The sequence below is a fragment of the Lytechinus variegatus genome, chromosome 12 (assembly GCF_018143015.1).
Source record: "Lytechinus variegatus isolate NC3 chromosome 12, Lvar_3.0, whole genome shotgun sequence".
Lineage (NCBI taxonomy): Eukaryota > Metazoa > Echinodermata > Echinoidea > Temnopleuroida > Toxopneustidae > Lytechinus > Lytechinus variegatus.
The window spans coordinates 32,827,010-32,840,381 of NC_054751.1; the positions used below are offsets into that span (position 1 = coordinate 32,827,010).

A 13,372-nucleotide genomic window follows, 5' to 3' on the forward strand; every position below is an offset into this window, starting at 1 on the left:
TGTTTAGGGTGCTTTTCGAGACCCCATGGTCGCGCATGGTATCCACTTGTGAATGGAAGTGGCCCCCCCGGGAATATGCCTATAATCAAAATTCGTAAAAAATATTTAAACGAGTAATAAGGCCAGAGGAATTCCTATGGTATGTTTAGCAAAATAGCAATAATTCTCAAGATGCCATATTATAAACAACGTGAATATGCACTTTAAAAAAAAAATCAAAAATAATCCTATTTGACTGTTGCCAAACTACAAAAATCCCCCTTTCTTTGAAATTTGATTTGCGAACCAAGGACGCCGTACATGAATGATTGTGTAATTCAGAATGTTGTGAAGTTCGAGAGAAGACGACAAAAAGTGTACTTTGAAATTTCTATTTTAAAATTAATGTTTTTTAAAAAGAAATTGTGGAATGCAAAGGATCATAATGACTGCTGAAAATAGTGTGGCCAAGGCACTGAGATCTGTAGGTGAAAGGATTCAAGCAGCCTCCGTGCAAAGAACCTCGGTAAGTTCGCCAGCACGACCGGTACCCTGTGCTATGCCATGCCACCGGCCTCCGCCTCCGCGGAACTGACGCCTTGTCTGATCCCTGGCCGTGGCCGGTTGCCGCTCTCAAGCTGTAGTGTATGCTCTAAATTAGTGAGTTCACTTCAAGTTCAAGTTTGGGAACCCATGATAAACAGTGTTTACACTGGCGTAAAGATGGAGGGGGGGGGGCTCTTGCCACCCAATATTTTTTCACGACCAAGAAAAAGAGAGAGAGAGAGAGAAGGAAAGAAAAAGAAAGACAAAGAGAGAAGCACATGATGAAATGAATCCAGTAATACTATGAAGGGGGGTTGATATCAATTACTGAATATTATTATGGATTATGATCTGTCCTATCACAAAATTTGATTTTTATAATAAAAAGGTCAGAATCTTTGCTCGCTCACTCGCAACTTTTTATCAGTTTTACGTGATATACCATATGTAGCTCTAGCCCCCGCAAAATTATTTCACCACTGCCCATAAAAATTAAGTATAGTTTGTGAAAGAGCCCCTGGCTTTGCGGCGCTAATTCAGTTTTGCACCGGCCAACTTCGCGCAAATTTCCCCACCATAAATTGTTCGCAAAGACATTTACGAACAATGTCTGGTGCACCACTAGCACTAAGGATGTTTTTTTGTTTTCCCCTCTTCATTATTGTCTCACCTGCATAGCAGAGTGAGACTATAGGCGCCGCTTTTCCGACGGCGACGGCGGCGTCAACATCAAATCTTAACCTGAGGTTAAGTTTTTTAAATGACATCATAACTTAGAAAGTATATGGACCTAGCTCATGAAACTTGGCCATAAGGTTAATCAAGTATTACTGAACATCCTATTAGAGTTTCATGTCACATGACCAAGGTCAAAGGTCATTTAGGGTCAATGAACTTAGACCATGTTGGGGGAATCAACATCAAAATCTTAACCTGAGGTTAAGTTTTTGAAATGTCATCATAACTTAGAAAATATATGGACCTAGTTCATTAAACTTGGACATAAGGTTAATCAAGTATCACCAAACATCCTGCATGAGTTTCATTTAGGGTCAATGAACTTTGGCCGATTTGGGGGTATCTGTTGAATTACAATCAAAACTTTAAAAGTTTTTGGATCTGATTCATGAAACTTGGACATAATAGTAATCAAGTATCACTGAACATCCTGTGCAAGTTTCAGGTCACATGATCAAGGTCAAAGGTCATTTAGGGTGAATAAACTTTGGCCGAATGGGGGTATTTGTTGAATTACCATCATAACTTTGAAAGTATGTTGGTCTAGTTCATAAAACTTGGACATAAGAGTAATCAAGTATCACTGAACATCCTGTGCGCATTTTAGGTCACATGACCAAGGTCAAAGGTCAATGAACTTTGGCCATAATGGGGTATCTGTTGAATTACCATTATAACTTCGCAAGTTTATTGATCTGACTTTTGAAACTTGGACATAAGAGTAATAAAGTATCACTGAATATCCTGTGCAAGTTTCAGGTCACATGATCAAGGTCAAAGGTCATGTGAGGTCAATGAACTTTGGCCACATTGGGGGTATTTGTTGAATTACCATCCTATCTCTGTAAAGTGTATTGGTCTAGTTCATAAAATGTGGAAATAAGAGTAACCAAGTATCACTGAACATCTTGTGCGAGTTATAGTAGTTTTCAAAGTCAGCACTGCTGCTATGTTGAATCGCGTGATGCAGGTGAGACGGCCAGAGGCATTCCACTTGTTATATAAGGTAATCACATTTTAAAGACAATATCAGGGCCCCCATTGCATATACTGTAAGTTACCATTAGAGTAAATTTGCCATCCAATGGTAACTGATGTGGTCACAATGCTCGTCAGCCAATCAGAAACAAGGATTTCAGCGAAGTTTCTGTTGGATAGCAAAGTTATGATATAATAGAAACTTTTATGCAACAAGGCCCAGTAATGGTGCAACAAGGTCCAGATCTTGTTTTGTAAATGTCTATTTTTCTTGCTGATTACATATCATTTGTCTTCTATATGATGAAAAAGATTTGCAAGATGGTGCATATTAGTGCTGCAAGTCAGGCGGCATGTTCGGGTTCGGTTCGGTTCGGCAGGGTTCGGCAATTTTTTTCCGAACTTTGGTTCGGTTCGGGGTTCGGCAATAAATGCCAAATTATATTTAACATATAAAAAAATAAAGATCGCCGACCCACAAACAAGTGATCTCCAGCATGATCTGACATATTTATAATAAATTTTGTTTCTAAAAAGAATAGTTATGAAAATTGTTGAACTTTCTTTTGTTTCAATCTTTAAACAAAAAATAAGTCATTTCTACTTTCTTTTTTAAAATGAAAATTAAAAAAAAAGAAAAATATTCATAATGAGAGAATCAGGACAGAAACAGAATTACAAAGATCAGAATATTTTTTTCATGATTATTTCAAGTAGCTATGATCATGATCGATTACGATTAGGCCTGGGAGTAAACATCGATTGATCGAATGGTTCGATTGGCATGCCGCCAATCACCAATCGAAAACAAAAATTAAAAAAATTTACACTAATCGAAAGTTCGGTAGATCCTGATTATGACATTGGGATAACTCGAATACCCAAGTAATAATAACAAAAACAAGAAAACAACGATGACAACGGTTTTTGAATACTTCATACAGGTTTAAAAATTATGTTACCGAGGTAATTTTTCAAAAATTATCAATGATTGTATCACATTCACAGTTACACACCAACATGAAAGCGCTCCGAAAATTTTAATCCCACCCGACCTTGCCGTCGATACACAAAATAAGTCATTGTCTGCGTGCACAAAACAATAAGTAAACACACAACCAGCTCACTTGAGCTGATTGGACCTTCGGATAGCCAATGAAACTTTGGGAAACAAAGAAGAAGGCACGTGGTTCCCTTATCAGGAAAGGTCATGACTTCAGAAATGAATTGACCCCTCCCCCATCTGTGTGTGTGTGTGTGTGTGAGGGACAGAGAGAGAGAAAGATAGGGTGGGAGCCGGACAATTCCTTTCATGTTTCAAAACAATGCAACCTTTTTATATCCCCCTCACACAATGAAAACGACATTCCAACATGCGCCCGTCTTCCCCAGTACTTTCTCGACTAGTCTCCAAAAATAGACCCAGTTATACATGTAGGTTCAAATGATAAAAAATCGTAATTTTGAAGGTATTTCAAATGAAATATTTTGCAAAATATATTTTTTTTAAATACATGTGTAGCATCGTGGACAGTGCCACAAGTGGGGGCGGAGACATGGTGTGGGCAAGGGATGAAATTTTTCAAGTGAAATGCTCGACCTGGGGTCAATCTCAAAGAATAATGAATGAGTTGTTTACGTCTTTGGGCTGATCTGGGCTGATTCATTCATATGAAGGGGTGTGGCACTTGGAGGGATGTATGCATGATGCCAGAGTAACAGCATTGATTTAGGAAAGATTATCATTGGAACAATATACTGAAAGATTTAATCTCATTTCATGTAGTTTCTTTTGATATAAAAATCATGGAAAAGGGGGAAAAGGGCCTACTTTCATTTATGCTAAACATGTGACTTTGATGGAGATTTCTTCATGGGGGGGGGGTCACCATAAATTAGGTCACCTATTGTGACTTAAAAGACGTGATTCCCCAACGAACAATCGAATCATTCGATTATTTTTTCAGGAAATAATCGAATGGTGAAAATGACAATCGTCCCAGGCCTAATTACGATGTCATTGCCAACGCAGCTTCTCAAATTGGAAAGTGTTGATCGGGAATGTCGAAACAGTAGACATACAACCTCCACTCAACTGTTATTATACCGGTAAAATTCACATTCCAAAGAATATGAGTGTTTTAGAAAGTCCCTATTTTCAAAAGTGGTGAAATCTGGTCAATGAATTACTTTAAAAAGATAAAATATCAGTCCATTCTTTGTCCAGAAAGATCGACGCTACGTGACTTCAAACATATTTCCAACACGAAAATGAGTACATGGGACTACACTGTATTTTAGTGTTGTGAAATCACCCGGCGTTGATCGTCAGAACTAAGACGGAACTGATAATTTATCATTTCATTTTCAGTAATTGACCAGATTAAACCACTTTTAAGAAAATATTGACAATGGAAAAACGTTTCAAGTTCGGAATACGAATTTTACCTGTATAATAGCAACCGAGAGCAGGTTGTTTGGACTTCCTGTTTCAACTTTCCTTACCAACCATTTCCGGAACATCGATCAGGGAACATGCGTTGATTTGGTTTGAATTTTTATATTTTCTGTTTTTTCACCCTCATTCCTTCATCTCTTATTTATTTACCTTTTATATTAATATGGAAATTTCAGAAGGTGGAATATATACTTTACCATTACTTTGTCAGTCACAAGGAATTAATTTGTCTTGTCTTTTTCTTTTTTTTAAATACAAAACAATTAAATGTACGTCCGATTACAGCAATACGTAATTCAACTACACTTTTTAACTGAGTTAAGCTTAAAATGTCCCCACATTTTATAAGGAAAAAAAATATATTCATGTTTATAAAAAAAATTGAAAATGATAAAAATTTAATCAAACACGAGACCGAAACTGTCATACTTTGTCATTTACGAGGAATGAATTTATGTCTGGTTCTTTTTCTGTATTAAATACAAAATGATTAGGTCCGATTACGATCACGATCGATTATGGCAATACGTAATTACACCACACTTTTATACCGAGTTAAGCTTCAAAATGTCCCCTCATTTTATCAAGAAAAATATTTATGTTAATAAAATATTCTTAAGTTGATAACAGTTCAATCAAAGACGTGATGGGAGCTATCATAGTGGATTTAAAAAATATATTGAGTGGAATTCTCTTTGTGCACAATCACTAACCAATATTTTTTTGTTTAATTTTATAGTTAAATCTAGTATGTAGTCATCGCACTTACGCATTGCATGTTAACATTTTTTTTTACCGAACTTCCGAACCAGGCCTTTGTGTTCGGTTCGGTCCGGTTCGGAAGTGCCAAGTTCGGCGAACTTCCGTTCGGTTCGGCGGTTCGGTTGCAGCACTAGTGCATATGCACAAACATCAGATGAAATGGAAGTCTGATCATAACTGATAATGTGTTTTGTTTTGTTTCTACCCAAATCATTTTGGAGAACTTGGAACAGGCAATATGCTCCGTTTATTTGGAAAAATTTAGTTTAAAAATAACTCGTGTCATAAACAAGAGGTTGGTAAACAAGTCACTTGTGAGTAGCTCTCCATGCTTGTATGTCTTGTAGAATAATTTCCATAAATCAAAATTTCTCACAAATATGCGGTGATCTACCTGTTAATAATTATGGCTTCATTACTTCTTGATCACTGGATGTTTTCTTACGAAAACCAACACTGAGCAATTCAAACAATCATGTAAATTTCCCATTTCTCAGACATTGATTGTCAAATGTGGCTGTAATAACTGTCCCCTTTCTAAAAAAACTTTCTACATTTATGATTTTTCTTTTCTCCTTCCAGACCATACCCAGTGTGGAACCAAGACTAGTAGCAGTGAGTAAAACCAAACCAGTATCTATGATCCTTGAGGCTTATCAGACAGGACAGCGCAACTTTGGTGAAAACTATGTAAGGACTAACTTCCTTTGAAAAATACAAATAATCAAATAATTAGAATTTACTTTCTTGTCATTTTGGAAAATGTTGAAGACTAGTAAGTGAAAAAAGTACACAAAGATTGAGAGCTATTTAGCCCCTTTTGAATTACTATTTGTTTAAACAATATTGGTTCAGTTGATGTAAGATGTCATTTTGAATAAATAGTGGCAGGAATAATGGCCCCAATACAGATGTAACAGGTAGCTGTTTCAGCCTTTTTTGTAGATGAATTTTATTTTATTTTCTTTGCATTCAGGTACAAGAGCTAGTTGACAAATCTCATGATGCCACAATAAGAGAACAGTGTACAGATATCAGGTGGCATTATATTGGTCATCTTCAGAGTAATAAGGTCAAGAAACTTCTCAGTGAGTATCAGATTTTCTATTGAATGAGGATGAATTCTTTTGGATCAAGTTAGTTTAGTTTGTATGAAAACAGAAAAATTAATTATATTGAAAAGTTATTAGGGGGTTCTACAACTGTGAAATAACACATGTTAGTCACATTGCCAATGAGAGGATGCCCACATTATTAGTGATCTCAACATCCAAATTCCCATAACTTGCTTATTATTTGTAAAAAAAAATTCCCCAAACTGTCACTGAATTGTTTGATTTTTCTGTTTTCACTCGAGCTAACTTGTACCAAGAGTTTCATTCTCCTTTAAGATCCCAATGCATATAAACCTACTATTTAAATTTTAACTTCAATTGATTGAAACATAACTGATATGACATGCTACCTTGCTAGGTTGTTTTTTCTTCTTATTTTGGTACAATGCTTTTAAAACCACAATTCAATTGTTTATCTATTTTCTTATGTAGGCTCTCCTAATCTGTACATGGTGGAGACTGTTGATTCCAGGAAGTTAGCATCAGAGCTTGAGAAACATTGGAGCAAAGAGACAGACAGAGGAACTCTCAGGGTCTTTGTGCAAGTCAACACAAGTGGAGAAGCAAGTAGGAAATTTATATTAGTTTATTTTTTTCTTTTCTTCATGATTATTCAATTAATGGCACGTAATGCCTGAGCGATAGACTGTAAATTCCTGGAAATATTTATGTAAATGTATGTACATTTGGACATGCTGAAAACTCCAAACTCGGTTGTTTATGATCAGTCTTATGACTGATAAGTGAAATAAAAGGCAAAATATGTTTTTATGACTCTAAAGTCATTAAAAGAACTTGGTTGTACCTGTTTAATTCTGGCTCACCGCCTGTATTCTCGAAAGAGGTTTCAATTGTACCATGGTATAAAACCATGGACTATGCAGATTTGTGTACACATTCACGCTTATTTCATTGTTTACACTTGGGAAAATCCAATGATAAATGCATGCTTTTGGCAAAGGAGGCCTAATTAAAGTGTGATAATACCAGATACTTGCATGTAGTCTTTGGTTTTGTACCATTGTACAATCGAAATACTGTGCATTGTATCTGTATCAACTGTATAGTGTTCAGTTCTATATTGGTATCATGTGTTATTATCATGAAACATTTGAAAGAATTGAAATTTACTATTTCCATTTCCAGATAAGAGTGGTGTGTCACCTGAAGAGTGTAGTGGAGTAGTAAGACATCTCTTTGATAACTGTCCTAGCTTAGAGTTTGCTGGTCTCATGACAATCGGATCATTTGATCACAGCCTTGACGATGGTCCTAATCCTGATTTTCAGGTATGTACAATTACTCAAAAATACATTTTCAATCAGTAGTTTACCTTGCCCCATCAAGTCCACTGATAGAAATGTTTGATTATGACCAGGAAAAGACATTATGGGATTTCAAGTTTGGTGTTGGTGTTAAAAGCACAATTTAGATTGCTTTCTTTAGCTAACATTGAATATGAGTTTACAAAATGATCCAAATAATTTTGATGCCCTGCTCATGTAATAATTTAGTCAAAACCAAACTAAACCATTTATTAATTTTAATTGACATACATCTATGTAACAAATATATCTCACAGATGCATTAGTTGCTGTTGCATTCTGTCTGTCTTTCCATATTTCTTGTAATTGTTCTCAGGATAGCTTTAAAGCATTTGATGGATCAACTTCAAACTTGGCACATGTAGTTTTATTGGGGTGACAATGGCCTGATCATATTTGAGGGTCACAGAGTCAAATGTCATTTCTGTCCATCACTAATATGGTTCCTTCATTTAATAACTTTTCAAAATAAAATTTTTAACTATGCATTTGCAGATCAGATTTTAAAAGTATTTGATGGTTTAGAAATTTAATATGTAAAATATTATAGCTCTGTCTATAGTGGAGGCATAAATGTTGACTTACTACATTGAGTAAAAGATGCATCTATCTTTACACTTTGTATTTTGTATTGTTTTATGACAGTGTCTAATCAGATGTAGAGAAGATGTATGTAAGGAATGCAGTCTGGATATTGACAAGGTAGAGCTTAGTATGGGCATGTCACATGACTTTGAACATGCAGTGAGTATTCCTCTTTCAGTGATAAAAAGTTATCATTGTATAGCAATTTGATGTGGTGATAATCATAATAATCTGCAATTTTCTTGACATGCAATTTTCAGTAATAGTTGGCACATATGCTGCTTAAGCAGGTCTTCAGGCCCAAAGTGCTTATAAATTGTTCATGGGTTCAATTCAAAATGTAATTTGGCATGAATAAAACTAAGAAAAAAAGAAAACTAAAGAAAGTCTTTAAATCCTAATACTCCTTTTTTGAACTGTCTTTATTTCAAACTTAAAATGTTTTAGAATAAAAAAAAATTGTCTCGATTCGAAATATTGAAAAAAAGTTATTTTGGGTCCCCCTTTTTTCTGTTGAGAACTGAAGAATATACATTTTCTAATTCCTGGCTACAAACTATTTAAATGTAGACATTTATTTGTATGTATGGTTTAGCTCCTTCAGGAACTCGACTGCATGGTAATTACACAGGATTTTGAGAATTCATGTTGTGTAGGTGTGCTTCACAGATGTATCCAGATGTAAGCATGAATATCAAATTATGAAAGTGAGCAGCAAGTATAATGACCCAGTTCTAATGAATTTAAAAAATAATTAATATGACGTTTACTCTCCATTTGTGTTACAGATATCTGTAGGGAGTACAAACGTCAGGGTTGGAAGTACTATATTTGGAGCTAGAGAGAAAGCTAAAAGTAAAAGTGAACCACCTGTGAAGAACAAGGAGGAACCAGCGTAAAGCTCTGTTTGAATCAGTGAACTGAATTTAATAGTACTCCACCATGAATATATCAGTTGGACTAACTTAGACTGATATAACTCGGTCTTCTATGAAGTCTATGTTAACTGCTTTATTATATTTGCAATATGAATGTAACAATGAATAACAATCATGACAATAGGATGATATGAAACATGTACTGCTTGTTCAATAATAAGTTGATTTGTGACATTAAAGGGAATACTCACAAAGGTTGAGGTACATTGCTTTTGGAAAATTCTTGAATTATGTAAACTTTAATAAAATGTATTCATTGTAAGGTTTCTGAGCAGTATTTCTAATCTTAAATGAAGATGGTTGATAAATTTCACAGAGGTTTGAACACTCAATAACCAGCAAATATAAGAGTGAGGATGTCCCAGGCAACAATATTACATGTAGGTAGTCTTGGGTTTAGGCTGTACAAGATTTTCATTTTGTCTACCTGTATTTGGACAGCCATCTTGAAATTGCCCGAGACATCTTGTAGCATATGTTGTGGAGATAAATTACACATTATATTTGTCTGCCTGTCAACTTAAGTGTGCTGAACCCAGGGGTCTTGGTGAAATAAAAAGATACATTTTAATCCATATTTGTTCCAATTTATCCCCACATTTTTTATTTCAATTGTAAATGTGAGAAGATTCTGTTAATGGGGGGGTGGGGGATTACATTAGATTTGTGTTGACCATGTACTTGCCAGCATATTCGAAGAGAATAGAATATAAGTGCTCATGTAATTCAGGCAAATCCGTAAAGTAATCAACCTTTTGTCGGTCCAACTCCAGGGTTCCCAGCCAATCAGGGGAAATTATTTTACTTTTACCAGTTAGGGATAAATCAGGGAATTTAATTTTAAAAAAATACCTCAAATCAGAGAAAAACAGACTCTTATATTTTGTTGCTTATCGAAACAACATCTATTGAATGACTGGTTATGGTGGTACTAGTTAATTATACATTGTTGTTTTTATGTTGAAAATACATGTAATTAACTGCAACAACCTAGAAAACATGCGAAAATGGGAATGGGTTTAAATGATTTTCAGGGAATTTTTAAACTTTATCGGGGGAAAATCAGGGAATTTTGTGTCCGTAAAAACTGGGAAACCTGAAGTCCCAGTTTCTGCTAACCCTACTTCACTTCATTCATGAACTACTCAAGCTATGATAATTTCAGAGCAGTATTGAATATCTCATAAGAACTAGAAAACAGACATATTATTTCAGGAGGGTCTTACATATACAGGGTTGCATGTCATTAACCTTTCACAATTTGTAGATTTGAGTTGGTCAACATGGTACATGTGTTACCACTCAATTACATTGCTGTGACCTTAAATTTTGTTTTTTTCAATAATTTGTTATCAAGATATTTAAATTCAAAAGTACTTAACTTAACCTACTCACAGTGCTATCATCTTTCAGATATTATTTTTTAATTGGGGACACTTTTTTTTTTTTAATTTTCAAACTGTTGATGAATATATTTATAATTAGGGTTGTTCTGTTGCATGATCATTCTATCTTTTTTCTTTTTGACCCCCACCCCCTTTCAGATCTCGGCCGCAAAATGTCTGATCAACGTTAAATATTCCTCAGATGTTAAGACACCTGTTAAGGGTGCCACTGTTAATTTTTTTTTTTTGCAGATGAAATCGTTTTTGTATTTCATAATAGTGGATTATGGAAAAAAGATTGGTGTTATACCAAATATTTTGCAAAAAATTGGTGAAAAGCACCGTGTACAAAAAAATGTTCAAACATATTCTTTTATTACTAATTGTTGTGTTAATTCCATATGTATTCAATTGTTTTAATGATTGTGTTCCAGAATCTAATTTTGATTCATTTGAAATTAGGAAGTATGGTTCAAATGGCTTAGAATGTGAAATTAATAGTGTTCTGTGCAATTTATGAAATCAGTATTTCCAATTCATTTGTACAGAAGTTCCTGAAAAGTGCATTTTTTTAGCTTACAAGCAATTACAGAATCACTAGTGACCCTGTAATCTGGGAAACGAGAGATACAAACGTTTTTATTAATTATTAAAGTAGGTCCCAACTTGTTTAGAATAATGTATAGCATTCATGAGGTGCTGTTGCCTATTCAATGGCGCAATACATGTATATATTTCCTCAGCTATAAGCTCCAGTTGCTAAAAACGCTTGGTGCATGATAATATTAATGAAAGTTTTTGTAAAGCGCATAACACATTATGAGTAACGTCTCTATGCGCTTTCAAAGGATTTGGATATTATTACCCCGGCTGTAGCTCAAGCAGCTTTCATGTGCTCGGCATTTCAAGGAATGAAATCCTGCCAGGTACCCATTCACCTCACATGGGTGAGTGCAGCACAATGTAGGTAAATTTCTTGCTAAAGGAAAACATGCCATGGCTGGGATTTGAACCCATGTCCCTGTGATTAAAAGACAGAGTAGTAACCACTAGACCATGCACCCCACCGATACACTGTAATTCTAATGGAATACACTAGTCCAGAGCGAGTTCAACATTTGATCCCAAGTGGAGTTTATAGGAACATTAATGACAAAAGAAATCTATATTAAAATCACTCATTTAGGCCACATGTCTGTATGCTTGTGAGCAAATTGGCAAGATTTATCCGGATCATCCTCCCCACAAAATCTCATGAATTGCGAGATTTTCTTTTGCAAGAAATTTAACCTCTGGCAAAATGCAATCTTATTGTACCATTGGAAAGAGTAAATTTCACACCTTTATGCCTGAAAAGATGCTTCAATATAATTTTCTGTTTTCTATTTATGATTGTGCAAAAAAGTAGAAATTGAAAGCCCTAATAATGTTTACATCATCACAAGTTTGAAAGTCTACTTACTATGCCATACTTGATAATGCATTTACTTTTAATCTGGTGAAGATCAGTCTCTCACTGCCAAGGTACAGAACAAGATTTCTTAAATTGTTTGAAGAGCAACCTATCATCTCTATATGTTATAGAGAATACTAGCATTTCATAAATTATCAAACAAGAAGGGCTTGAATGGGGTCATAACACTTATAATTAATTTTTCAAATTGCATTCTCAAACATCCTATATGGAAATGATTAGACATGCAACCTCAAGTATGAGAAAAATAGGCTTGCCAGGCTTGGTATTGGGCATGACTCATTTGGGCTACCTTTAACTTTAATCTTGCTTATCCATGCATACAGATGGTATGTACATGTATTTTTTTAGCACTGGACATATGGTTGTGTTTAGGCAACTTTTGTATATATTTTGCAAATTTAAATGTGGATGCAGCTGTATAGGTGCAGTTGACTTGGGACAGTTTTGTGTGTGAAATCATTTGATTTATTTCCTATAGTACAGGCATAATTATGCTTTTAGCCCTTACTGTTTTGAGGATCTATCTGACTAAACTTGTTGAAGAGGCCTCAGAACCCTCGCTGCCTGGAGCTAAGCCAGACACAAACTACATGATCTGTTGCAATCATATTTTGAAGAAATCGTAATATCATTCGATATGAACATTCCAACAAGAGAATCTTCATGATCAGTGTTCCAAATTCTGTAACAAACACTAAAATCAAAATTCCAGTCTACTTCTAGCTTCTTGGAGGAATAAAAGCAAATTCCAAATCGTAATGACATCATCAACTGAGAACTGAAGCCGATTTAGACTTTACTCTAACCACAGGGCTTGCAAGGCAGAATTCTGATTTTAATATTTCTAGCATTATGCTGAAGTTCAAATCAATTTACTTCTTGGAAACTTCATATTTAAATGCAAAATGTGATTTTTAAAAATTAGGTCGTAGTTGGATCATGTAGTGTACAGCGGGCTTTAGAGAGGCTAAAAAGCCTAGGCTTTCTTGATACACAAGAATGTTAATTAGTTCCATAGACATTTCACTAGTCTATATCAACGTGTGTATATTTATGAATGGATTGTCCGATAATAAATTACCAATA

The 13,372-nt window shown here is 35.0% G+C and overlaps 1 protein-coding gene across 1 annotated transcript; it reads left to right on the forward strand.

The window, feature by feature from the left end:
- The first annotated feature begins 335 nt into the window (after positions 1–335).
- Positions 336–11,648, forward strand: LOC121425562 (pyridoxal phosphate homeostasis protein-like). Its single transcript, XM_041621647.1, has 7 exons — positions 336–505; positions 6,044–6,151; positions 6,438–6,549; positions 7,009–7,143; positions 7,723–7,865; positions 8,547–8,645; positions 9,275–11,648. The coding sequence occupies exons 1-7, from the start codon at positions 410–412 to the stop codon at positions 9,383–9,385; spliced, it is 804 nt and encodes a 267-aa protein (XP_041477581.1). The 5' UTR covers positions 336–409; the 3' UTR covers positions 9,386–11,648.
- The last annotated feature ends 1,724 nt before the right edge of the window (positions 11,649–13,372 follow it).

Bases quoted from the DNA above. Each gene is read 5' to 3' on its own strand.
- LOC121425562 (XM_041621647.1), top strand. From the start codon at position 410: ATGCAAAGGATCATAATGACTGCTGAAAATAGTGTGGCCAAGGCACTG. The intron at 506-6,043 runs GTAAGTTCGCCA...TTCTCCTTCCAG, and splicing joins CCTCCGTGCAAAGAACCTCG to ACCATACCCAGTGTGGAACC. The intron at 8,646-9,274 runs GTGAGTATTCCT...TTTGTGTTACAG, and splicing joins CACATGACTTTGAACATGCA to ATATCTGTAGGGAGTACAAA.